Source organism: Hippopotamus amphibius, chromosome X (genome assembly GCF_030028045.1).
Source record: "Hippopotamus amphibius kiboko isolate mHipAmp2 chromosome X, mHipAmp2.hap2, whole genome shotgun sequence".
In the NCBI taxonomy this organism is placed as follows: domain Eukaryota; kingdom Metazoa; phylum Chordata; class Mammalia; order Artiodactyla; family Hippopotamidae; genus Hippopotamus; species Hippopotamus amphibius.
Window position 1 is genome coordinate 32,012,071 of NC_080203.1, and position 26,532 is coordinate 32,038,602.

The 26,532-nt window shown below is 42.9% G+C and overlaps 2 protein-coding genes across 4 annotated transcripts in view; one reads left to right on the plus strand and one right to left on the minus strand.

Annotated features, from left to right (window-relative positions):
- SLC25A43 (solute carrier family 25 member 43) overlaps positions 1-7,537 on the minus strand; it is a 37,403-nt gene extending 29,866 nt beyond the window's left edge. The window contains exons 1-2 of one of the 2 annotated variants that reach the window (XM_057718811.1): positions 7,177-7,537; positions 189-430 (exon numbers count right to left, since the gene is read on the minus strand). In XM_057718811.1, coding sequence (XP_057574794.1) covers positions 189-430; positions 7,177-7,451 — 517 coding nt within the window. In that variant the 5' untranslated portion in view covers positions 7,452-7,537. The remainder of the gene's footprint in view (positions 1-188; positions 431-7,176) is intronic. The other variant, XM_057718810.1, reaches the window with a different exon arrangement.
- A 44-nt stretch (positions 7,538-7,581) lies between these two features.
- The window catches only part of LOC130842669 (A-kinase anchor protein 17B-like), a 128,019-nt gene continuing 109,068 nt past the window's right edge, over positions 7,582-26,532 (plus strand). The window contains exons 1-2 of one of the 2 annotated variants that reach the window (XM_057719351.1): positions 7,582-7,678; positions 9,555-9,617. The gene's annotated coding sequence lies outside the window, so the exon portion shown is untranslated. The remainder of the gene's footprint in view (positions 7,679-9,554; positions 9,618-26,532) is intronic. The other variant, XM_057719350.1, reaches the window with a different exon arrangement.

A 26,532-nucleotide genomic window follows, 5' to 3' on the forward strand; every position in this document is an offset into this window, starting at 1 on the left:
ATCCACATAACCTTGAACTCAGTTAAATGGATTTAACTGGTTATAAGCAAAGGTATATAATACATTCATATATATCCCTTGAACTCAGTAAAATGGATTTAACTGGTTACCAACAAAGGTATACACGTTATTCGTATGTATCAAAGAACACAGTCTTTTCTTGGACAAAGTGAAAAGTTCCATCTTACCTAAGATAGTAAGGGAAACCCCTCGATAAAGGGCCAGGAACCCTTCCTGTTGATAAATAGTAGAAAAAGCATGGAGGATCCCCCTGTAAGATGGTTCCAGCATGTTCTGCACAATTAACCGGGTTTTGATGAGGTCTGTAGGATATGTCACAATGGTGGAAACCATGCCCGCGAGACTCCCAGCCATGATGGAGCTCCACTGGGAGATATGGCCCAGGTCATCCATGAACAGCACAACAAACCTGGGAGACAATAGGGAGAAAAGCCCAAGGGAATCAGCTATGGATCGCGCTAGAATGCTCGACAGTACTTACTGCAACATTTCCCCGCATTTGGAAATGCTTTACAAAAAGAAAATTACTAACGTATTAGGATTAATGAATAACACATCCAACTCTACTACACATAATTCTAATTATATATAATTAGCTGTTATAATTTATATAACAGCTATAAGGAGGAGATACCTAACCCTCTTATTTAAATCTACCCTAAGTCCTTCTCGCTTCATTTCAAGCATTTTCCCCTTTTATCTGCATAACTGTCAGCCCTGCTTTGCCTGTGGGGTGTAAATGAACAGAAGTACTGGGTAAATACGAAAGTGGAATGCGCTCCTTTGATTCTGTTGCAACGTAAATGAAATTGCTTGAAACGATGACTTTTAGCATCCCCAGTAATTGTTTTTAAAATATATTGGTTTAATAATTATAAAAGAAGATATGCCACCCCACCAACTGTCAGAGAAATCACAAAAACAATAACACGATACCATTTCTCACCCAGCAGACTGGCAAAGATTAAAAATGTCTGATAACATCAAATGATGGTGAGAAACTGTGGAAACAGGAACATTTACCCACTGCTGTGAGAAATGTAAATTAGTAGGTCACTTTGCAGTATCTAGTAAAATTGAAAGAATGCCTACTTTCACCCCAGCAATTCCATTTCTAGGTGCATATCCTAGAGAAACTTGCACATGTACATATGAAGACACATACAGCACTGTCTGTAAGTGAAACTGAACACTCTAAACGTCCACCAGTAGGAGAATGGATAGAATATTGTAGAATAGTGATACGATGATACCATAGTTAAAATGAATGTGCTTACAACTATGCATTTACATGGATAAATCATAAAAACATAAAGTTGAGTGAAAATAGCAAGTTGCAGAGTGACCTATGGTGTGTGGTAACCATCTGCAGCCGTCTCTGTGTCCACAGGTTTCAGGACCCCCTATGGATACCAAAATCTGCAGATGCTTAAGTTGCTCATATGAAATGGTATACTATTTGCCCTCTCATATACTTTAAATCATCTCTAGATTGCTTGTAATAATACCTAATACAATGTAAATGCTATGTAAATAGTTGCTGGAGTATGGCAAATTCAAGTTTTGCTTTTTGGAACTTTCTGGAATTTTTTCCCCCAACTATTTCTAATCTGTGGTTGGTTGAATCCATGGATGCAGAACCGGAAGATACAGAGGCTGACTACATTTAAGCCAAGAAACACATCCACAAAACCATATCTTATAGTAATCATGGATAGATATATATACAGTATCAAATAGACCCCCAGGAAGGTAGAGAGTAGATGGGACTGGGAATGAGAATGAAGGGGACTTCAGATTTATCTGTAATATTTTATTACTTGTATAAAAAAACATACTTGAAGTATCTTTTAAACTGATTATCTTTCATGCTGTCAATTCTGCATGGTAGTTATATGAGGTTTGCTAGGCTATTCTTTGTGTTTCTCTGCAGTTTCACAATTTAGTAAAAAATGGCTCTGGGTGGACTTTTCTAAATGCAGAATAGGAAGCCACTCTGTTACAATCCCTCTTTCTGGAAGCAGTGCATCCTGTCATGAGGGTCTACCTCGGCAGAAATTGTTGGAAGGGGACTTTTACATGGTGCACATTTCCTGGCCAGGAAGCAAAGGAATTTTACTCATTCTTACTGATGAGGACAAAACAAAAAAAGGGCTTGGAAACCAGGAAAAATAATATTTTCTGTCAAAGGGTGGGTGGGGGGAGAGAGAGGGACAACAAGGATTTGAATAAAAGAAAAGTGGTTAGAGCTAGGCTAAAATGAAAGTATTGTATCTTTTTAAAAATGAGAGCATCCCCAGTTCTTTGTCTTTCAAAGCTCCAGTAAAGATGTGTATTTCCTGCTTTTTCAGTTTGGCAGCAGGCCAGGGCCCCCTGCCTGATAAACAGGATGAGCCAGGCTTCAGGTGAAACACTGAAGGGGTTCTAGGCCTGCTCTTTTGCTCCCAAGTAAACACTGATTGATTAAAAACATCTCCTTCAAGCTGTAGGAAAGTGTGGACTTCATTTGGTCACCCTACCTTAACTGAAACAGTCATTTGAGTCAACCAGCAACCTTTTAAAGATGCAGGAAACAGAGCTGGCATTCACCAGTGGGCCATCTGCCTCGGTTTCACTGCCTGCACACTTTCTGGGTCCTCTCTCCTCTCTCCCCTGGCCGGTCAAGTGGGAGGGGAACCTTAGTAGGGGGAAGGGAGACAGAGGAAGTGGAAATGCTTGGCTGGAGGGGTGATCTGCAGCAACCTGGAACAATCTAGAAGGAGGAGGAGTTTGAATGCCAAAAGAAACACCATTCTCATTGCCTCCTCCTTATTGCCCATCCCACTCGCCATTCCCAGGGCGCTAATGCATTCGTGACCCAGTCACCCAACATCTACATTGTGCCAGACACTGCGCTAGCATTCAGCATAGATGCTAAGACAGTTCGACTGCCCTGCCAAAGAGACGACTGATGGGGCAACAGAAGAGGGATCAGGTCCTTGGTTCTCTGAAGGACTTGATGAACTAGGAAGAGGAACTGTCTTCTATCAGTTTGTTTTATAAAGTAGGGTCTTGCTATCAAATATACGAAATTAAAAAGAACCAAAGAATGTCCTGCTTCTGAGACTTACTATACAAAGACTACAAATCGCTCCTCTTAAAATCAGAGTCAAGGCAGGGCAACCCTGATAGTCCATCAATGACGTCATCCTGGTCCCCACATCTTAAATGCTTATCTGATTGGCTGGGGCAGCAGTGTTCCCCTTTCTGCTCTTCCTCCCACTCCCACACACTGTGCAGAAGCTTTTTCCAGTGAGACTGGATAAGCTGGTGAACAGCAGTAACCCCTTCCTTTCAGGCACACAGATATTACACACACCCTGGGTGTATGTGGTTAGAACTGCCAACACTTCAACCTAACACAAGTTAGCAGCCAAACACAAGCTCATGAATCGATTACACAATAAGGAAATGGTGTTCGTTATGAACAGTTTCAGAGTTTCAGGGACCCATACCGATGTTTACACAGCTACACAAACAGTTGTGGCATAAAGTTGGGTGAGGGTCTACTATTTGCTGTATTTGAAAGCCATCCACTGTGTTAGGTTTTATTTGTTTAGTACAAGGACCTAGTTCCTCGTAGACTCTGCTGAATGGATTCTTTTAATTGTAAATCCAAGTAAGGAGATACTTCAGCATCACAATGTTGGGCAGAGCCCTAGACTAAGGAGCCAGAAGACCTGGTTTCAAGCTCCAGCTCTGCCATTAATTGTTTGTGGACAAGTCACTGAACCATTCCATTCTCTGAACATTCTGGATGTTAGTGCTTTGTTCAAACCCATAATCATAGGCTGTACCATTACCCCCAACTGTTTTGCAAATTTATGGTCAGGAGGGTAGAGATTCATCAATATAATGATGGACCCAAGGTACTGTCTTTACGTAGGAAGGCTGGCATCATGATTAAGCAACCACTTTGCTGCCTATCACTGAAAGATTTCCTTTTAATTTCCAGAAAGAAACTAATCTTGCAGGAAAAAATTATTAGCAAACCTAGCCTGGGTAACTATCTGTTCTTCCTCTCCCATGCATCTCCTCTTCTCCATTCCCACTGTCATCAGCCTATTTCAGATGCCCTCAGCCGCAACATGGACTAGTGCAACAGGTTCCTAACTGGTCCTGTTACCGCCCCCCCCCCCCCCCCCCCCCCCCGCCAGCCTTCCTCTTTAGCCGTCCTCTGCTGCTACCAGGTAACAATAATTCCTGTTGAATTGCTTTAATCACAGTACTCCACCATCAAAAATCCCCCACAGCTACCCTTGCATTCCAAATAAAGTCCAAACTCCTTAATCTGGTCCTCCAAGATCTCATTCTAACCTGCTTTTCTGGCTGTGTTTCCCATTATAGCCAGAGACACACCTTATGCTCCAGTCAAGCTGCATGCCTTCCCACCTCTGTGCCTTTGCTCATGGCATTACTTGCAATGTATTTCTCCTCATCTTTGCCAGAAAACTCCTATTCATTCTCCCAAGACCAAACTTGGATGGTTTTTCTCTGCTGTGACATCTTCACGTCTTCTCCTCCTCCCCCCTCATCAGAGGTGTGAATTTCTACAGCACTTTATCCTTGGCAATCACATGCTATGGACACACTAGTCTTATTCTTTTGCTCTGTAAGCTCTGGGGCACAGGGACCATGCCCATTTCATCCTTGCATCGTGCCCAGCATCACGCACACAGTGGGCACTTAATACTGAGAGAAAGGCAGCATGAAGTAATAGGGCATGGGAATTGGAGTCAGGGGGCCAGGTGGTGGAGCTCAGCTCTGTCACCGATGAGTGGTGTGGCCAATCTGAGCCCAACTGTGCATCTGTAAAGTGGGCATAATACTTCCTGCCCTGTGGACCTTACAGGGCAGGAAGCAGGTGTTGTAAAAATCCTGCTTGGACTTCCTAGGTGGCGCAGTGGGTAAGAATCCGCCTGCCAATGCAGGGGACACAGGTTCGAGCCCTGCCCCAGGAAGATGCCACGTGCCATGGAGCAACTAAGCCCGTGCGCCACAACTATTGAGCCTGTGCTCTAGAGCCCGTGAGCCACAACTATTGAGCCCATGTGCTGCAACTACTGAAGCCCACGCACCTAGAGCCCGTGCTCTGCAACAAGAAAGGCCACTGCAATGAGAAGCCCACGCACCACGACAAAGAGTAGCCCCCAACTCGCCACAACTAGAGAAAGCCCATGTGCAGCAACGAAGACCCAACACAGCCAATAAAAAAAAAATCCTGCTTGATTTACACACACACACAATGGTAACTAGGTAGAGGTGATGGATATGTTAATTAGCTTGATTGTGGTGATCATTTCACAATGTATATGTATATCAAAACATCAAGTTGTACACCTTAAACAGACACAATTTTTATGTTGCTATCTCAATAGAGCTGTTAAAAATCCAATGATATGCAGTCAGTCCTCCGTATCTGTGGGTTCCACAATTAACTGCAGATTGAAAATATTCAGGAAAACAATTCCAGAAAGTTGCAAAAAACAAAATTTGAATTTGCTGCACATCAGCAACTATTTACATAGCATTTGCATTGTATTTACAACTATTTACATAGTACTTACATATTAGGTATTATAAGCAATCTAGAGATGATTTAAAGTATGCAGGATGATTGTGTAGGTTACATGCAAATACTGCTCCATTTCATATAAGAGACTTGAGCATCTGGGGATTTGGGTTGGGGCGGGGGCGTGTCCTGGAACCAATCCCCTCCTGGAGGATTGAAGGGATGGCTACCTATTCTAGATGGTTAGCCTCAAAGCCACAGTACTTAAACCAGCCTTTGAAGTTCTGCTTCCCTCCTCTCGGTACACATTCCAAAGGAGGAGTTCCATACTTTGTGGAGGACAGAGTGAAGTGGGGAGAAATTGAGTCATTACAATTCAGAGCACTGTTTACAGACTGCAGGCCAGATGTTGCTGAGGGAAAGGGGGCTGGGGAGGAAAAAGAGGCTTGACAGAAATGCCCCACGATCTCCCTATCCTCCCTTCCTAGAGGAAGAGAAGGCAACTTTATTCTCAGGCATAAGTGAAATGAGCAACGGCCCTGAGGACTGAGTGATAAGGAAAATTCTATCGGGCTTGTCAGCTGTCAGGTGAGACTGCTAGCTCTGGCCTACCAGAGCCAAAGGCAAAATCCCTTGACTGTTAGCCTCCAAGGCTACGTGGTCAAGACTGTGGGCTGTGCTGCTCTAATTCTGAGCCAAGGCCAGTCTTCCGAGGTGGCATTGTGCCCAGTGAAAGAGAAACACAGGGACCACGCCCCCAACTATAGAAACATTGTAATTTCTACCTGAAATTCCAATACTATCGCTTCATTCTTCTAGGCTTTGTGTCCAGTTAAAATGCAAATATCTCTGAGCTCTTGAGGAAGCTTTAAGACTCATCCAGCATTACCTCTTCAGATGTTTTCCTAAAATGCAGCTGTTTTGTGGGAGGTGTTAAAAGCCCAAAGATAGAGGCCAGTGAGCAGCGAGGGCGGGGCTGCTTGCAGTTTGGGGCGGGGAAGCTGCAGTCTCTGTAGGACCCTAAAGGCCAGTTTCTTGGGGGCGGGGGGGGGGGAAAGCCACCGAACTCCGTGGCCTTTTTGTCGCAGTGGATTGGGCCCTCTACCTCTACACCAAGCACTTTCTTCTGGGGGCTCTGGTCATACAGACACACTTCCACACACGCATCTTCAAAAGGGTCTCTTTCCCAAGCCAGCCAAGGCAAAACTTCCAAGTCGGTGGATGCTTGGAAAGGTTAGGGGGCATCTCTCCGGAGATCGCTTCACTCCTTCCCCCCACATCTCCTTTGGCCTCCTTCTACCTCCTCGCCCGTCCAACCCGGTCGGCCTCTCTGGGCCAGAGCTGCGTCCCCACAAAACTGCACCCGGCGGGGCAGGAATCCCAAGAAAAGGTGAAAAGGAAAAGGCGGGGGCTGCGCTTCGGAGGCCGGAGAGGTTGCCCTCTGGCCCGAGGGGCTCCCACGCGATCCGGAAGGGGGCTGGGGCGCACCTCCGGCCCGATCCCGGGCACCTGGGCGGCGTCGGGCCGTGGGACCCCCGGCGGCACCCCGGCGGCGGCCTCCCGGGCCCCGGGCCCCGCCCGCGCCGCCCGCGCCCGGCTCTTACTTGCGGTAGGCGGCCAGCTGCACGGCGCTGCAGGGGAAGAGGCGCAGGCAGGCCACCGCGTTCCCCTTCCACAGGGCGCGGGGCCCCTCGGCCCGCCACACGCGGAGCCCCACGGCCCACGGCCCCCGGGCGCGGCCGCGCACGACGCCGACCTGGGCCAGTACGGTGGCGAGCTCCAGCGGCGCGGTGAGGCTGAGGCTGAGCGCCCCCGCCAGCCCCGCGCACAGCAGCCTCTGGCTGCCCGTCAGCCGGCCGTCCCGCCGCCACGTCGCCATCGTGCGGCCCCGGCCCCGGACGGCCGGCCGATCGCGCGCCTCGGGCCTGGGGCTCCCGGGCTCCGGCGCGGGGGGCGGGCCAGGCTCCGCCCGGCGTAGGGCGGACCCGCGGCCTGGACGGGAAGCCGGTCCGCGCCGGGGGCCGAGCCGGCGTGGGGCCGGGGCGGGGTTGAGGAGGCCGGCCCGGGGCTGAGGCCGCGCCGGTTTCAATGTCTGCTCTTCGGCCGGTACGTTTCTGTTTCCATTTGCGAAAGAGTCACCGCGTTCTCTCAAGGCCTAGCCCGCTCGCTCCGCTTCTTGCGTCCTGAATATTCAGCGCCCCCCTCCCCGCCTTGCTCACCCCCTTTCTCCCTTTCCACGTTCCACCTCGCCCGCTTCCTCCCCTCACCTCTGTTCTCATCCCTCCAACCTTTTTTTCCTGCCCCAAGAAAAAGCCTTACAGAGTTCCCCGTGCAGAAGGAAAAAACCTTCTATAACATACACACGATTTCAGACCCTTGACAAGTATTAGGCTTTTCATACGTTATCTCATTTAATCCTCAGAACAGCCCTTAGGAGGTGTGACCTCATTTATTGCTCTCAGTTGGAGAGGCTGTAGGTGTGGTGGTTAGGGTCTGGACTCCAACTTGCCTTAGAATCTTGGCTCTGCAGTTTACTAGCTGTGTGACCTTGGGGAAGTCACTCAACCTCTCTGTGCCTCTCAGTTGCTTCATCTCTAGTTTCTACCTCTAGGGGTTGTAAGTATTAAATGAAAAAGGATACAGGTAAACACTACAGATGTGTTAGCTGTGATTAGATGTTATTTTACAGAAGAGGAAACCAAGACAGAGAGATTGACGTGCTCTAGGCACACAGCTGCTAGAGGCCATCAGATTCAAATCTAGGTCGGTTTTGTGCCAACAGAACAGCCACGCTACATGTCCACTGGGACTGCAGAGTGTCTCTCGAGTAGAGACATTTTCAGTGGTTCTGTGAGCTAAGGGGACAGCAGCGGCAAAGAAGGGTTAGGAGTGACTCGGCCAGAATCTAAGATGGATTTTGATAAGTGAAAAGAATTCCAAATTTCTCCCTGTTTTCTCTTCTTAAAAAGTCACATCAGTAATAATAATGAAAGGCAGTCTAGTAGTCCGTTAGTATAAGACATCCCAGGTACACAGCTGCTTTTAGGCTTGTATAGTTATTTTCCACATTTACTAACACACATGATGATAAAGGATCCTTTTCTAAAAGGCATTGCAGGATTTAGATCAAGATGACTTGTTTTACCTATTTCTGAAACAGAAACAGACAGACATAGAGAATAAACTTGCGGTTGCCAAGGGGGATGGGGAATAGGGAAGGGATGGATTGGGAGTCTGGGATGGCAGATGCAAACTATCATATATAGAATGGATAAACAATAAGGTCCCACTGTAAAGCACAGGGAGCTATATTGAATATCCTGTGATAAACCATAATGGAAAAGAATATGAAAAAGAATGTATAAATATGTGTAACTGAATCACTTTGCTGTACAGCATAAATTAACACAACATTGTAAATCATCTCTGCCCAGTCTTGGGCCAACACTCTGAACAGCCAGAAGCCAGCCCCACTGGCTCTGGGAGCAGTGGCCTCGGGGGCTGCTCTGAGATCCAGAGGGGAAAAATTGGAAAAAGAGAACTTGTTCTAGTTACAGAAGCCTTGCTGTGCTCTCAGCCACTGGGGATGCTTATTTTTCTTGTTTTGTGCATTCTCCTGTCTTGTCGTAAGCTAATTTCACGGCTGTGGGAGGTTGGAGAAAGTAGGTTTATGACTCTGAAAACCAGAGAACACTGGACTTAAAGAGGGTTTGAACTGGAATTTGGGGACTACAGTAAGGAAACCTTCAGTTACCAGTTCTGTCCTAAAGCACTCTGTTGGGCAACAGGAGTAGATCCTTCAGGGAGCTTTGCCCTGGGAATGGAACAGTGGATGCAATAATCACATTGTGTGGAGATTGGCTCAGCTGGGATGTATTGGTTCTGTCTGATTTTAAGGCAACTTGTGTGAGCTTTCAATTGCACCCACCTTGGGAACCAGGTGTACCCTTTTCTTTAGCGCTGCTCTTCTTTTTGTCTTCAGCAGGAATAAGCCAGAGGCAAGAAGAACCATTTTAATCTTCACAGATGTGGACCAGGAGAGATCGTGAGTTGATGGTTTATTTTAACCTCAAAAGTAATTTTTCACAACAGGTACCTTGCGCAGTAAAATGAGTAACAAAGTATTTATTTACTGCCTTCTGTCTTTTCATGATAATGTGCTAACATGACAAGGTTTGTTCACATTTTGCTCAGCCAGAGTCTGAGCTAAGCATGGGGAACATTATGTAGATTGATCTTAGACATAAATCAGTCCCTGAGGGTGTCCTATATTTGGATTGTGACTTGTAGACTCAAGCTGACCTCACTGCCTCTTTTTCATTCGTGTTGAAAAGGCTGTGAAGAACATAGTAAGTTAAGGATCTCCAACTTTGGAAAAGGCACACAATGTGAAGCTGGGGTGCTGTATTACAAATAAATGTATGATAACTAAAAAAAAAAGAAAAAAAGAAAAAAAAGGAAAGAGGCAGTATGTAAAATAATCTTAGAAGTAGTATTGCAATATGAGGGAAAAGGGTGGCTGCCTGATTCAGGCCAGCAGGCAGCCTCCTGTCGTCCTCATCAGGCCTTGGGAGATGCTCACAGTTTTTGATTCTCCAGCTCTCACTTTTTGTTTCTCTTCGCACTGAGTGAAATCTTCTCTCAGTACATTACCTTAGTTTAACGTGCTGATGTTTCTAAGATTATAGTTTGTCTTGCTATATTTATGCCAATGTTGGTTGATTCTTGCTCTCTTAATTTTATTCTTTAACCTTATGGAATTTTGCAAAAGTTGAATATACCTGTCATACCAAGGAAAACAGTACAGAATTGTATTAAAGAAAGTTAAGTCCTCCTGCACATGCTCTGAGGTAACGTTAGAGCAACTAATGTTAAGAGCTTGGGGATGTGGGGATGTGTGTGCGCGCGCGAGCATCTTTCCTGCAGTCAAATGCTCTATCACTGAGCTATACCCCCTCTGCTGTGTGCTTTTTTCCACATCTTTTTTTTAAAACGCTCAGACAAATATTCATTTGTATGGATTTTCCCCCCTCTCCCTCCTCTCCTCCCTTCTAAACAAAAAAGATAATTCCATTGGAAGGATATTTAAAACAATCCTGATAATCAGATTATCTCTAAGGAAGAAAACTGGGAGAGGTAGGAACAGAAGTGGAAGGGAGATTGACTTTTGATGATGTGCCCTTTTGTATTGTTTTCTTTTTTTCCTCTTTTCTTTTTTACCACAGGTATGCATTATCCATTAAGAAAATAAAAATCTTTCTGCCATCATCAATTTTCCCTGAAGCATTCCCATTAGGTGCAGTGTTTCTGGTGACATTTGCCTTGCCTTCAGGGAGGTATTGGTTCTGAAATGTTGAACAACTCTTGGTGAAGTTCTGAATGAAACAAAATACAATCTGCTTTCTATTTACATGGTAATTGCATTCTTGGGAAATTCTGTGTACATAAACACTGTGCGAAAAATGTTTTGTCTTTATGAGTTAAGCAGAATTGTTTTCAACTCTGATAATTAGAAACAGCTTTTCCACCTACATGAATGCCTGGTGGGATCTTTGAAAGCCATGAAGGATGCAGGACAGTCTGGTGCATTGCAGATATGCAACATACCTGCCCTGCCCATTAAATGCCAGTAGAGTATCCCAATCACTCTGGCACCCCTCTCCCCAATGTCCAAAATGCCCTCTAGGAGGCAGTGCCGTTCCTTTTGAGAACCACTGCTCTAGCTGCTCCTTCTGCTTGGAAATTTCTTTTGTCAGGTATCTGCAGAGCTGGTTCCTTGTCATTCCAAGCCCAGCTTAAATGTTATCTCCTGTCAGAGGGCTGGCCTGAGCACCCAGTCTACGCAGCCCCCATTCACTCTGCCACATCACCCCATTTCAGTTCTCTGTAGAGCATTTGCTATTTTTCTGCTGTTCTTTTCTTGGTTTATCGTCTGTTTCCAGCTACCAGAATGTAAGATCCATGAGGGAAGGGATCCTGTCTCTTGTTCACAATTGTGTCCCCTGTGCCAGGAACACTGGCTGGCACATTGTTAGTGTCCAATAAACATTAGTTAGATGAATGAAGGAGGGATGGAAGGAAGAAAGGAAGAAAAGAAGGAAGGAAGGAAGAGGGAAGGAAATCTTTTCTTCAGTTCTACAAGTTGGAAGAGATTAGCAGAATGTAATGTCTTCACGAAATTATTTATTTAGGTCATATATGATAAATAGCAAAAGATTAACTAGATCTGCAAGATTGGTATATTTATCAATTCCCAGTGGGTAATATCAGCTTTGTCAGAAGTTGGATGTTTGCCATTTTAAATTTCTAGCCACATCTGTAATTCTAAAGTGAACTGTGATACTTGACAGACTCTTTGTCCCCAATCTTCATTTTCACCGTGTCTTGAACAGCAGTTTTGGCAAGTGTGTCAACAATGACTTCAGCAGCTCTGACCTTTATGGTTAAATATAACACTATAAAGTGTGGCTTCCGCAGCTTTTGCGTTTTCCTCCCTTGGCAGAGTGTGTTTAACTTTAAGCAATGCTTGAATATCCTTCCATTCTGCTTCAAAATTTTTGATGATGTTGAAGCAGGAAGGTTTCATATCAAAATGTGTGAGCTTTTTCCTTCTTTCCTTCTCTCACTCATTTATTCATTCCACAAACGTTTGTTGAATACTTACTCTGCATCAGGAACTATGTTGGGGATACATATTTCACACAATGAGTTTAATTTGCTCCCATTACCAGGCCATGGTAATCCAAATTTCAGTGGTTTTTTTAATGGTAGTCATCTGATACTTTTAGTTTCTTTGCGGCTAGCATTTTTAAAACACTAAGAGATGGTCCAGGTGGTGAAGTGAAACACCTTTAACATCTACCTGAAGACCTAGGACTAAACTCATCACATTTTTCTTTTTTGGCCGCGCGGCATGCGGGATCTTAGTTCCCTGACCAGGGATCAGACCCGTGGCCCTTGCAGCGGAAGCGCAGAGCCCCAGCCACCAGACTGCCAGGGAAGTCCCCAAACTCATCACATTTTAATCACCAGCTCCACCTCTACCCTTTTTGCCATTTATGTACAGTACAGTTGCCTTGTTTTGGTGTAGAGTTAGTTATATGTTTTAACACATGTATAGATCTGTGTGAGCACCCCCACGATCAGGATACAGAACTGCTCCATCAGCCCCCAGAATTCTTCTGTGCTGCATCTTTATAATCAAGATCACCCCACCCCCAGCACTGGCAGCCATTGATCTGTTCTCAGTTCTTATAGTTTTGCCCTGCAAGAATGTCATATAAATAAAAACAGGTAGCATGTAACCTTTTGAGACCAGCTTCTTTCACTCAGCAATCGGATGCCTTTGAGATTCACCCATGTTGTTGTGTTCATTGAAATTTCTTCCTTTTTATTGCTGAGTCATATTCCATTGTGTGGATGTACCACAATTTGGTCATCCATTTATCCATTGGTAGACATATTTGGGCTGATTTCCGTTTTTGGCTATTGTGAATAAAGCTGCTCTGAACATTCGTGTACAGGTACCTGCATGAAAATATCTCCTTTTACTTCATAAAAGGTAACATCCTATAGATATGACTTTGGTACTTTGCTTTTTCTCATTGTGTACCATATCCTCGGAGTTACTCCATCTCAGTTCATAGATATTATTCTCACTCTTATTTACAACCACATAGAATTCTATTGTATGGATGTACCATCGTTTATTCAGCCACACTGCTAGGAATGAACATTTAGGTGGTTTCCAATATTTTGCAATTATAAACAATGTTGTAATGAATAACCTTGTGCACTGGGTATTTTTGTATTGTTGGGGGTTTATTTTTATCCACTGCTAAACTTTAAAATCCCACTTGTAAACACTGACCCATGGTGAGTTCACTGGAAAACAAAACAGAAGAGAATGAAGCACAGGCCTAATTCCTAGTAAAAATTATATGCGCCTTTACATAGTTCCTATACTAAAGGTTTGTCAGCTTCTGGAAATCGCGTGTTAATGTGTAAATGAAAAGAATGCATTGATGTACATGGGACCTTCAAGATACAGGGCCGCATACTGCTACTCTGGACTGAGAATGCTTCATAAAATGGCAGTGATCACTGGCAATGGGCAGATCGAGGAAATGAGAGGCCAGGGTGCTGGGTGGTTGACCATGTGAATGTTGAAATCACTGAGAACGATGGGAGAAGTTGGGACAAAGAGGACAGATAGTCAAGAACTAAAGCCTATGTGAATGAGGGCAGTGACCTGGCAGGTGCTGAAGACTACCACCAGAATGGGGAGAGGGTGAAATAATAGGATGGTGTGAACTAAGGAGGAGGCAGAGACTTCTCAAGAGTGGGGAGGAACAAAGATCAGAAAGTGGCCTTGGGGAGCAAGGAGAGCTCCAACTCCACGTCTTGGCACTCTCTAAGGCATTTAGCTGTGGAGAGATGAGAGAATAAACAGCCTGCACTTTAGAGGGGTCAGCAGACAGCCAGGATTTCAGTTACAGCAGGATGTGGAGGAACATTCCGAGGAGAGGTTCAAGGCCATTGGGACTTAGCCCATCATAGACTGGAAGTTCTAACCTTAACCCAACCCCAACACTAACTTAACCCTCATCCTCACCCTAACCTGCTGGTAAGGTCCAGCTGTTGTCATGGAAAGTGTTCCTTCTAGATCAGCTGGTGCTGGCAGCAGCAATGAAAGTAGCAGCAGCTGGCTACAGCTGTGTAGCCCTTTGCCATTGGGGCACTGGGAGTGGTTTTCAGTGTCTCTTCTGGATGTTCTCCAAGATTGCGCTTGAGATCCTGGTTGGGGAGTCACAAGGCTGAGCTCCTCCTGCAGGTGTGGCATGCACGATTCTGGTGCTCAGGGTCCCCAACCAGGGACTAGCCATATCTCCCACAATAGTGCCATGATGCTGCTATTTTGCATATAATTTGCATGAGGTTTGTTGCATTTCAAAGATGTCAAAGGGAAAAGCTGGCTGACTAACCAGCCAGATATCTGAGGACAGTAGTACCTTGGTGGGAGTCCCTGCTGTCTATTCCTTAGCTTTGTAGATGCAGAAATTCAGCCTTATCAGTGTACCCTGCAGTAAGCTGATTCTGGGGGCTGACTCTTTGATGACTACTGGTTACTTCTTCTCCATCTCCTTTGCTGGTTGTTTTTCATCTCCACAATCTCTAAATATTGGAGTGTTCCAGGCTCAGTCCTTGAGCCTCTTCTCTGTTTAAACTGATTTCCATGGTGATCTCATCTAGTCTTGTGGCTTTAAATACCATCTATGTCCTGATGATTCTCAAATATGTATCTCAGTTTGTAATCCTCCCCTGAACTCGAGATTTGCATACCCAGGTGCCTCTTTAATAGCTCCACTTGGACATCTAATGGGCATTTCAAGCCTAATGTGTCTCAAACCAAACCCCTGGTCTTCCCCACCAGATCTGCTCCTCCCCTAGTCTTCCCCATGTCAGTAAATGGAAACCATTTTGTTGTTGTTGTTGTTGTTGTTAACTCAGGACAAAAATCTCGTACTTAGGCCTGGCACTCATTTTTCTCTTTGAAATTTATTCTCTCTCCCTTACGTTATTGGAATTTCCTCCTAACAGGCCTTTCTACTCCTATTACTGCCCCCTTCTCTGCTTTCGTTTTCTCTATAGAATTTATCACTATCTGACATACTATGTATTTTCTTTAAAAACCTGTCTTCCTTTAGCCCACTAGCGTGTAAACTCCATGAGGGCAGGGGTTTTGTCTGTTTTATATACTTCTATATTTCTGGGACTTAGAACAGTGACATGGCACATAGGCTAGTAGGTGCTCACCAAATATTTGTTTAATATATGAATGAGGGAATGAACCAACTCATATGATATTGATATATGCATCAGAATGTCTGTTTCTTAACTGACTGTGAGAAGTATGACTGCTAAGCAGACATGAATACTCACATTAGATATTCAGGGCACCCTCTTCCCTTTAGGGGAGTATTAATGGGCTATCACACTAGAATGAGAAGTTAGGGAAATATTAGGATACTCTTTACAGGTAAATGTGATCAACCCATCTTCATTGTAGAAATATGCCTTCCTGTAAGACCATAATATTCATGGAAGCTGCTTTGGAATGACCCCTTTATTGGGCTCCTTGGCTCTCTTTTTTTCTAGTTTCCATGTAGAGGAAACAAGGACAACTTGTAAATTTTGGACTTGAGTAAATGGGTGGATGGTGATGCAATTAACAGAGATACAGAAGGACATCATGAGAATAGTTTAGACTAGAAGTGATGTATCATGTTAAAGTATGAAGGGCATTAAAATTGTGGTAAATCCAACTTGAGGCCTTGTTTCAAGTATTCAAGCTGTTACACCAAAAGTAGAGTCTATTACGGAAGAGATTGTACACCAATATCCATGTGCTCCTCTATATATCCCCTTGGCTTTCCTTTTAGTTAAATGGGGTCATGTGGTTTTGTTCTGGCCAACGGAATGTGGACAGGATTGATAACTGCCACTTCCAGGCTTGGCCCATACAATAGCCTTCATAATTTTTCATGCTGAAACTCTCTGCTGTTGCTGCAGCTGGAAGCAAAGGACTTGAGATGGCAGAACACAATGCAAGGAACCTGGATCCCTGAGTTCACCACTTAGAGGAAACCTATTTAGGAGAGTTGTTCAGGCAAGAAGCATCTCATAGGACTTTTTGTGAATGAGAAATAAATCTTTATGTTAGGCCAGTGAAATTTCAGGGTTTGTTTGTTGCCACAGCAGCGTCTAATCTCCCTAACACATCTGTCTATACACTGTTATCCACAGGAAAGCTCTCTCCACCTGAGCTACACATGGAGATTCAAGAGAAGCACTTAATGCTTGTCAGTTATGTTAAGGATTTTTTCCCTCAGCTTTATGAAGAAGTGGGAATGATTGTAAATAACTGCTTTTGCTCAAGAAAGTCACTGACTTTCATAAGGCAAATTATCACTTGACTATTTGAGTTCCAAGAAAAATGTGTGTCTTTCTGGGAAAAAACCATTCAATTTGAATGATCATAAGCATGGCTAGGATTGACTTTGAACAACGCAAACTTATGCTTTTATGGCAAGCTTCATCACTGTAGTACCATGCAAGAGAAACTAAATGCAATGATTGCAAAAACTGTAGCTGTAGCACATATGCTTTGATGGAGATTGTGAGTTTGGGGTATTAAGTGATTTTCATTGTCTGAATTACCTAGTTGTGAATTCCGCTGAGGAACTTGCTGAAAACATTTTGATCATAATGAAGAGACTCTTGAAATGCTTGATTAAGTGTCTTCTGCAGAATTTCTCAAAGTGGATGGCAGCAGTGAGTGGCTAATTGTGCTAATTTGGGTCCTCCGGGAAGCAGATGCTAATATGGAGTTAGGAATGCAAGATGTTGATTGGGAGTAATGCCTGTGAAAGATGAAAAGGGCAGGGAGCAAGACTGGGCAAGGAAAACCCTCAGACCATAATGCAGATCTGACACATGTGAAAGGATGTGGGGAGGAAGGGGAATTGGGCAGAGATGCCTTAAGCTGCAAGGCAGATGTGACAATCTTGGTCAACCCAATGGAGAGTTCTGGAGGAAAGATTGCCTGTTAGAAGAGTCCGAATTTGGACAGAAATGGCCAGGCCCTAGTATTGCCACTATGCTCCGTCATTGGCTATAATCTTCCGAGGGAAAGCATGGTCTTGTCAAGAATGCTGCAGCTGATCTTGGAAGGTGCTGCAGTTGGAGGCTGTCAGCTAACTTCACTCCTTACAGATATATGGCAGATTCTTTCTTGAAGGGTGATCTAAGCCATGCACTTCCATGCCTGCCCAGTCTTCCCTTAGTGTTGCATGAATTCTCTTCTCCAAACCTGTACAATGTTCCCGTGAGCCTCTTTTTTCTGAGGGGAAACACAGTAGAAGAGGTTAGTGGGAAGAATTACACCTTGCTGCAGTTGGTCTCAGGGCTTCCACTGGTTGTCATCTTCTCTCTTCTCCACTCTCCATTCTATATTCATATTGATTTTCTGTCCGCTTGATCTATCAATTACTGACAAAAGGATGTTGAAGACCCCAATTCTGATAGTGGGTATATCCATTTCTCTTTTCAGTTTTGTCAGTTTTTGCCTCACCTATTTTGATGCTCTGTTGTTAGGTGCATTTACATTTAGGATTGTTATCTCTTCTTGAGAACTGACCACTTTATTATTATGTAATGCTCCTCTTTATTCTTGATAGTATTCCTTGTTCTGAAGGCTACTTTGTCTGATAGAAATGTAGCAACTCCAGCTTTCTTTTAGTTAATGTTTTCTTGGTATATTTGTGTCTATCCTTTTTATTTTTGACCTACCTGTCTTTATATTTAAAGTGGGTTTCTTATAGACAACATATAGTTGGGTCTTGTGTGTTTATCCACTCCAGCAGTTTCTGTCTTTTAATTGGTGCATTTAGACCATTCACAAAGTGATTATTGTTATAGTTAGATTAATATCTACCATCTTTGTCACTGTTTTCTATTGTTGCATTTGTTCTGTTTCCTCACCACTTCGTTTTCTGTCTTCTATGGTTTTAATTGAGCTTTTTATATGATTCCATTTTATTTCCTCTCTTAGTATAACAGTTCTTTTCTTTTTTTGTGTGTTTATTTTTTTTCCTCTGTTAGTATACCAATTATAATTGTTGCCCTAGAGTTTACAATATACGTTAAAAAAACCCTAAAAACAAAACAAAACAAACACAAAAACAACTTACTCTTTTTAAAAAAAAAAAATTATTTATTTGGCTGCGCCAGGTCTTAGTTGAGGCACATGGGATCTTCGTTGCCACATGCAGGATCTTCGCTGCAGTGTGTGGAATCCTTAGTTGTGGCATGTGGGCTCTTAGTTGCGGCATGTGTGATCTAGTTCCCTGACCAGGGATTGAACCCAGGCCCCCTGTATTAGGAGCGTGGAGTCTTAACTGCTGGACCACCAGGGAAGTCCCTATAATATACATTTTTAACTAATCTAAGTCTGCCTTCAAATAATACCATCCTGCTTCATGTGTAGAACAGATACCTTATAACAGAATATTTTTGATTCCTACCTCCCATCCCTCTGGCCTCCAAAGTGCACTGCTGGCAGCTTATAGTTCAATGGGACTCTTGCTGTGCCCCTGGTAAGAGTGTGCCTTCTTTGGGGACAAGTACCTCTTACACTGCAGAGCTGAAAATTATGGGGGACTGAAAGCACAATGTCTCCCTACTGGTAAGTTATTGGGAATAACGATGTGTGTGGTGACTTCTGCTTCCACTCCTTGATTCCTGCGCATGTATGTTTCCTCTGGGGGAGATGGTGCCATATAGAGGTCTCTGATTGAGCATTTACACTGCATCCTGGAGGGTGGTACCACATCCTTGCAGAGTATTGCTTCTGAGGTGGTGCTTCAGCTGCACCTTCAGCAGGCCATTCCATTGCTTTATCACGTCAGCTACTTCTGAATGGTGTGGAAGGTAACATACCAGGGGGCTCCTAAGGTCACGAGCACACTCCCACACATCCTTTGAAGCAAGTCCCTGGTCAGCTGTTATGTTGTGTCAGATTACATCCTGTGCACAGTGAGGCATTCCTTAAGTCTCTGGATAGTGTGGTGCTGGCTGAAGTTCTGTGGGCAGGAAAGTTAAAACCACACCCAGAATAAATGCCCATTTCTATGAGAGTGAATTTCTGGTCCTTCCTTGGATGGAAGAGGCCCTCTCATCTGTATTGCTAGTTATGAGCCCAGTTCCGTTTTTGCCCCTCCTACTGTCTGCCCTGGCCTGCAGAGGAGAGCCACAGGGACTTCTCAGTGATGCTGGTGCTCTTCTCACCAGCACATTCCACATGGCCTTGGTGAACAGCGTCTTCCCTGAGCTGTTCTGTACAATATAATACTCCAGTGGGTATTCTGGCCTCACAGAACACATCCATTCCAGCACGCCCACTTCCCTGAGCCTTCTAATCACTGCCTGTCACGGCACTTCAGGCATTTCTATCCAAGGTTGATATCAACCAACATGTTTTCTATGCTTCTAGGATCCAACCTTCTAGGTGTATTTGTACCATATACTAGGGTCCTTGCCAGAGTGTTAAATCCTGTATCCCAGGAGAATACACCTATATTTACAAACTATCTTTTATCCAAATTTGTGTTCTACCTCCCTATCTATTACCTGGAACCCCTTGCTGGAGAGACACTTTGGGTCTCTGGGTATTAATGTCCAGCAGTCCTCTAAATGTCTCCCCTTTTCCCAGCATACACTCACGTAAGTAAATGGTCATAGGTCCCTTCAGGGAAGGACTGGAACTATTATTATGGTATGTAATTGCCATGGTGATGCAGTGCTCTTCCTCCTGGGGACCAAGCCACTTCTTGAGTCAGTGGGTTCTGGGTCTGAAAACTGACTCAGGTCCAGGAGCTGGGCAGAGTATCATGGCTTTTTATTGGGGTATTAACCCCTGGCCTCTTTTCTGTTGCTGCTTTTAAAAAATTATATAATTAAACACATCCTTATTGGTTGTCTGTCTGTTTGCCCCCAGGGGCACCATACTCTATTAATCCTCTTGATTCCCTGATGGTCAGGCTCTCTTGGTTGCCCCCCTGACGTTGCCAGGCATTATAGTTATCGTGGCCTCCTGGCTTTGGGCAGTCAAACACAGCCAAAGCTGCGGTCCTTATTACATGGGCCTCTATTAATGAACCCAACTCTGTGATTGCCTCTCCTAGTCCCTGACCTGCAGAGAAGAGCCACCACAGGACTTCTTGGTGATGCTGGCCCCATTCTCACCAGCACATTCCTCTTGGCTTTGGTGAGTGGTGTGTCTCCTGAGTCCTCCCATGCTACGTTGCTCTCTGGTGGGTCTTTTGGCCTTAGGTAACATATCTACTCCAGCATGCTCACTCCTTTGAACCTTTGAATGCCTTCCTTTACCATCTGCTGTGGCAATCCAGGCATTTTAACCTCACTCCGTGTGGTTTATCACTTTCTTCAGGCTTCCAGGAGCCACCATAACAGCGGGTTTGTACCTACCCCTAGGGTCCTTGCAAGGTGTTAAGACCTATATCCTGAGAGTGCTCCCAAGTCAATAAACCCTGCCTCATCAAGTCTTAAGTTCTGGACTTAAGACTTTCATTGATGAAACACTCTTGAAATCCAATCCACATGATCTCTCTAGCTCCTTCCAGTATATGTTGGCAAGGTCTGGCAGTTCTTTTGGCGTATATAGACCCTTTTCTTTCTTACCAAGCCCAGTACATCCCTGGCTGGGTTGTACCCTAGTTATTAGCCTGATAACCAGGAGAAGAGGTGAAGGCAGATCTTGTGCCTTATAGCGACGAGGCCTTTGTACTGTCTTCCCTAAAGAAGTGAGGTGAATGCTAGCCCTTAGTAGAGGGGAATGGGTTCCCTGGTGAGCCAGAAATCTTTGGAGGCATCCTCTTAGATGTTCTCATGCCATTTGCCAGGATTCTGGGTTTTCCCAACTAGAGCCCTGACCTTGGCATATCAGATCTGCTTTGGATAAGCATTCAGTCATCTCTGAAGCTTGGTGACTCAAATTATTAAGTTCTGAGTTTGGTCTTTAGAGTTTTCTGCTCTCCCATTGAAGAAGATAAGGCCCTCTTTGTGAGCTACGAAAGAGGCACTCTAGCTTTTACACTAAGTTTTCTATTGTTAGTTGCCCTCAGCAGTTTTATTATTCCTCCACAGGGTTTCAATGCAATTTAATAAGAGCTAGCCAATTCCACTGCCCTTGTAAACAATGTTATCTGCATTTTCTTTTCATTGCATCTGCCAGAACATTTTCTTTCACCAGAACATCCTCCCAACTCACTACCAGTGAACGTTTTAGCGATCGGGCTACCACCTTGTGCTGGGGACTATCCTTAGTCCACATACCACGTGGGATGAGGGCCTCATTTCATTTCATATAGCAAGTGATCCAGTCCCAAAGCCCCACCTTACCTCTGCTTTCTCAGACCAATCCTAGTACCAATTGTTGTCAGTTCAGGTCCTCTGGGAAGCAGATACTGAGACAAAGTTAGGAGTGCAAGAGGTTTATTGGGGGTACGACCTGTGAAATGCAAAGGAGGAGGAAGCAGGATTGGGCAGGAAATGCCTCAGACCATGATGCAGACCTGACACCTGTGAAAAGAGAGAGGCTAGGCAGGAGAATTGAGAAGGGTGCGTCTCAGATTACAATGCAGATCTGACAAAGTCTAATCTCAAAATGTTAGAATGCTCCAAGACTCAGTCCTTGGTCCACATCACTTCTCCAGCTTCGCTTATTCCCTTGATAATCTCTTCCAGTCCCGTGGCATTAAATACCACCTATACTGATGACTTAAAAAAAATCTAGCCCAGACCTTCCCCTGAGTGCCAAATTTGTATATTCCATTGACATCCCCACTTGAAGATTTAGTAGATTTCCAATTCAACATGTCCAAAATGGAACATTTGATGCTACCCTGATGCAATCTATTCTTCCCAGGGTCTTCCTCACCTCAGTAAATAGCTATCATTGTTCACCCAGTTTCCAAGTTAGCCATCTTCAGTTGTCTCCTCTCCCTTATTTCCCTTGTGTATCCATTTCGTGAATAAGTTCTGCTATCCCTTCTGTTCTTCAAACATGCCAAGGTATTTCCATATGCAGTTCCCTCTGCCAGAAGTGATCTTCCTCTGTCTTCACATGGGGATGCTTCTACTTCAGCTCTCAGCTTGAAGATTCTCTCTCCAGAGAGAACTACTACAACCACTCTCTTAAACTCTCTCACAGTGCCTTGTATTTCCTTAATATCACTTTTTTTTGTCCCTATATATTTGTTTGTTTCATGTCTTTCTCCCTCATTAGCACGTAAACTCCATGATGAGAGGAGCCTGCCTGGTTTGTTCCCTACTGTATCCCCAGTAAGTGCCGTATAGTAAGTGTGCAATATTTATCAGATGAAGAAATGGATTAAAAATATTTCCAACAATTTGTTGTCTTCCGTCACTGAATAAAATCATTTAAAAAATTGTGGATTAGGGAAATAAAGAAGTATCCTTAAGGACATCCAGCTCCGGTAATACAGTGGACATGGTCAATGCTTCCCAACTGCATTAATAATATTAATATCAACATCACTAGCACAGCAGCAGTAACAAAGTACCACAGACTGGGCGCAGACGTTTATTGTCTTATAGTCTTAGGGGCTAGAAGTCTGAGATCAGATGTCAGCAAGGTTGGTTTCTTCTAAGGGCTGTGAGAGAGAATCTTTTCCATGCCTCTTTCTTAACTTCTGGTGGTTTGCTGGCAATCTTTGGTGTTCCTTGGCTTAGAGATGCATTGCTCCCATCTCTGCCTTCATCCTTACATGGCATTTTCCCTCAGTCTCTGTCTATTTGTCCAAATCCCCCCCCCCTTTTAAATGATATCAGTTATGTTGGACTAGGGCCCACCCTAATGACCTCATTTTTAACTTGATTACCCCTGTAAAGGCCCTATTTCCAAATAAGGTCACATTCTGAGGTACCGGGGGTTAAGATTTCAACAAACCATTTGAGGGGCTATAATTCAACCCTTAACTCCAACCCTTTTGAGGAGGGGGACAAAAATATGAGAATATCTGTTTTTATTTTTAAAAGCAGGAAGTAAGATATTAATATTTAACATGTGGATTTGCATCCTGAGCATGCTGACTTAGTCTTATATCTGACAATTCGTGTCAGAAACAGGATACAAAGTTCGTATCCTGAAACAAGAATGGGCATTCCACAGCAGAGCGTTTGGCAGTCGTGTCACACTCATTCTTTTACTTCTAGTGTATTGCAAAGTTTTGCCATTTACTATGTCAAATTAAGTGAATTCATGAATAATATGATCTTGTTTTAATGAAACTAACCCTTACAAAATATAAAAGTAGATTAAAATGATTCCTGTAAAAACAAATAAATACCCCTCTGCTCAACCTCCCCACAAACCCAGCCATAGATTAAAAATAACATTAATACTTCAAGCACAAAGAAACAGCAACAAAGAAAAAAAAAGATAAAATAAGGTAAGTAGAAAGCACAAATTAAAGTGGTAGAAAGAAATCCAATAAACTAGCAATGACAAGTGTAAATAGATGAAACTTACAAGTTAAACAACATATACTGACAGGCTGTCAGTATATGATCCAGCTATGCTGTTTATAAGAGATATATCTAAAATATATGTATGGACACAGAAAGTTTGAATGTAAAAAGACAGAAGAAAATATGCCCAGAAATTTATAACCAGAAGAAAACTGGTACCATGATGTTAATATCAGACATAATAAACTTTAAGGTATAAAACATTAGGCATAAATATGGTCACTACGTTAAGATGAAAGGAACAGTCTATCAGGAAGGTATAAAAGTTCTAAACCTGTATGTAATCTAATTATATTATTGTAAAAAAGCAAAAATGGACAACATTACATGGAGGAAAGGAGAAATACGCACAAACAGGAGAGACTTTAACATATTTCTCTTCATATTTGAGAGATTATGCAGACAAAAAATTAGTAGTGTATAAAAGATTTGAAAGCGCAATTAAGAGCCTTTCTCTACTGAACATAAATAGAACCTTACATTTTTCAATTAGGTAATACATATTCTTTTCCAGCACAAATATAACGGTTTAAAAAATTGATCATTAACTTGCAAACGAAATAACAAATACTGAAGAATATTTATCATGGAAATCATAGCCTCTGAAATTATATTAGAAATAATAAACAAGAGGATAATTTTAAAGCCACATGTACTTGGATATTTATAATCACATATCACATGGGTCAAAGAAGAAGTTGTACTGGAAACTAGAAAATATTTAGAACTGAATGATAATGAAAATACAAATATCAGAGCTTGTGAGGGTGCAGCTAAGGTGGTCCTGAGGGAAAAGTATATAGCTTTAAGTGCTTATATTAGAAAAGGTGAAAGGCTAAAAAGTAACTCAAGAAGTTAGAAAGAAAATAAGAAAGTAGAAGGAAAGAATTTCAAAAAGGTAAGAGCAGAAATTAATGAAATAGGGCTTCCAAGGTTGCGCAGTGGTTAAGAATCCGCCTGCCAATGCAGGGGACACGGGTTCCATCCCTGCTCCGGGAAGATCCCACATGCCGCGGAGCAACTAAGCCTGTGCACCACAACTATTGAGCCTGCGCTTTAGAGCCAGTGAGCCACAACTATTGAGCCCATGTGCTGCAACTACTGAAGCCCACGTGCCTAGAGCCCATGCTCCACAACAAGAGAAGCCACGGCAATGGGGAGCCTGCACACCACAACGAAGAGTAGCCCCCACTCACCAGAACTAAAGAAAGCCCGTGCACAGCAACAAAAATCCAACACAGCCAATAAAATAAATAAATAAAAAATAAATAAATAAAAAGTAAAAGAAATTAATGAAATAGAACACCAAGCCAAATCAAGAGGAACAACAAAATAAAACACTAGTTTTTTATATGACTATAAAGATGACAAATATACATGCTGGATATGCCAGGATAGAGCTTGATCTCACGTGCTTAAGTGTTACATTAACAGATAATTACTCTTGTTAAAGTTTGTAATTATTCTCATGTAATTTTACTCTAATAAATGTTATTGATTAAATAGGTAATTAAATGTGACTCAGCCTTTGTAAGTCTATCCTGTAAATGCATTTACAAATCAGAAAAAAATGCACACCTGGTTGTTTGAAAAAGATGAATACAACAGACAACTCTCCGGAAAAAAGGAGAGAAGGCACAAATCATAAAAATGAAAGTGGTGTAAAGTAATTGACACAGTAGATAAGATATTGAAACAATAATGAGATCTTTATGAACATCTTTATGCCAGTAGATTGGAAAACTTAAGTGAAATGGATAATGTCACATAAAACTACAATTTACTGTAATTGACTCAGGAATAAATGGGAAAACTAAGCAGACTTATGATTGTTAATGAGATTGAAACAGTCACTAAAATCTACTAAGCAACCAACAAACAAGCCCAATACACAACTCACCATACACCCAGTAAATAGTTGGTTGTATGGGTGAGTTCCAACAAACATTCAAGGAGCAGATCATCTCAATACTATATGAACTGTGGCAGGAAATTCCCTCCAACTCATTTTATAAGGCTAGCATAACCTCGATGCCAAACCAGGCAAAGCTATTGAGAAAGGAAGATTATAGGCTAACTTCCCTTATGAATATACATGCAAAAATCCAAAGTAAACCACTAGCAATCAGAAACAATAATGTATTAAAAATACATTATGGCCAAGTTGCATTTAACTCAGTAATATGAATGTTTTTAAGATAAGAAACATCTACTAAGTCACCACTATAATAGAATAAAGGAGCAAAACTAGCACTTATATTCAACCTTGTACTGTGGGTTTCAGCCAGTATAGTAATAAAAAAGAAAATAAATAAAAGTATCAAAGGGTGAAACAAAGATTATTAACAGATGACATGATTGTCTATATAGAAAATACAATAGAATATGCAAACTATTGAAACAAATAGGAATAGTTAGCAAGGTTTGAGGATGCAAGAGCAATACAAAAAAAAAATCAATAGTTCAACAGTTAGAGCTTACAGTAGCAATGAAAACTAAAAGACACCCAGGAATAAATCTAATAAAAGATGTGTAAGACCTCTGTGCAGAAAAGTAGAGATCTTTATTGAATGACATTAAAGAAAACCTAAGTTAATGGAGAGACAAAATATGTTCATATATAGGAAAACTTCGTGAGTAATGGTGTCGTCTCCCTAAATTCACTTAGAGATTTAATTAAATTCTAATTAAAATTCTAAATAGGAACAAGAATAGCAAAGACAGTATTAAGCAGTATGATATACCCTACCAGATGTCAACACTTTTTATAAGCTATAGTAATTAAGATAGTGCAGAGAAAAAGAAATAGATCAGTGGAACACTATGGA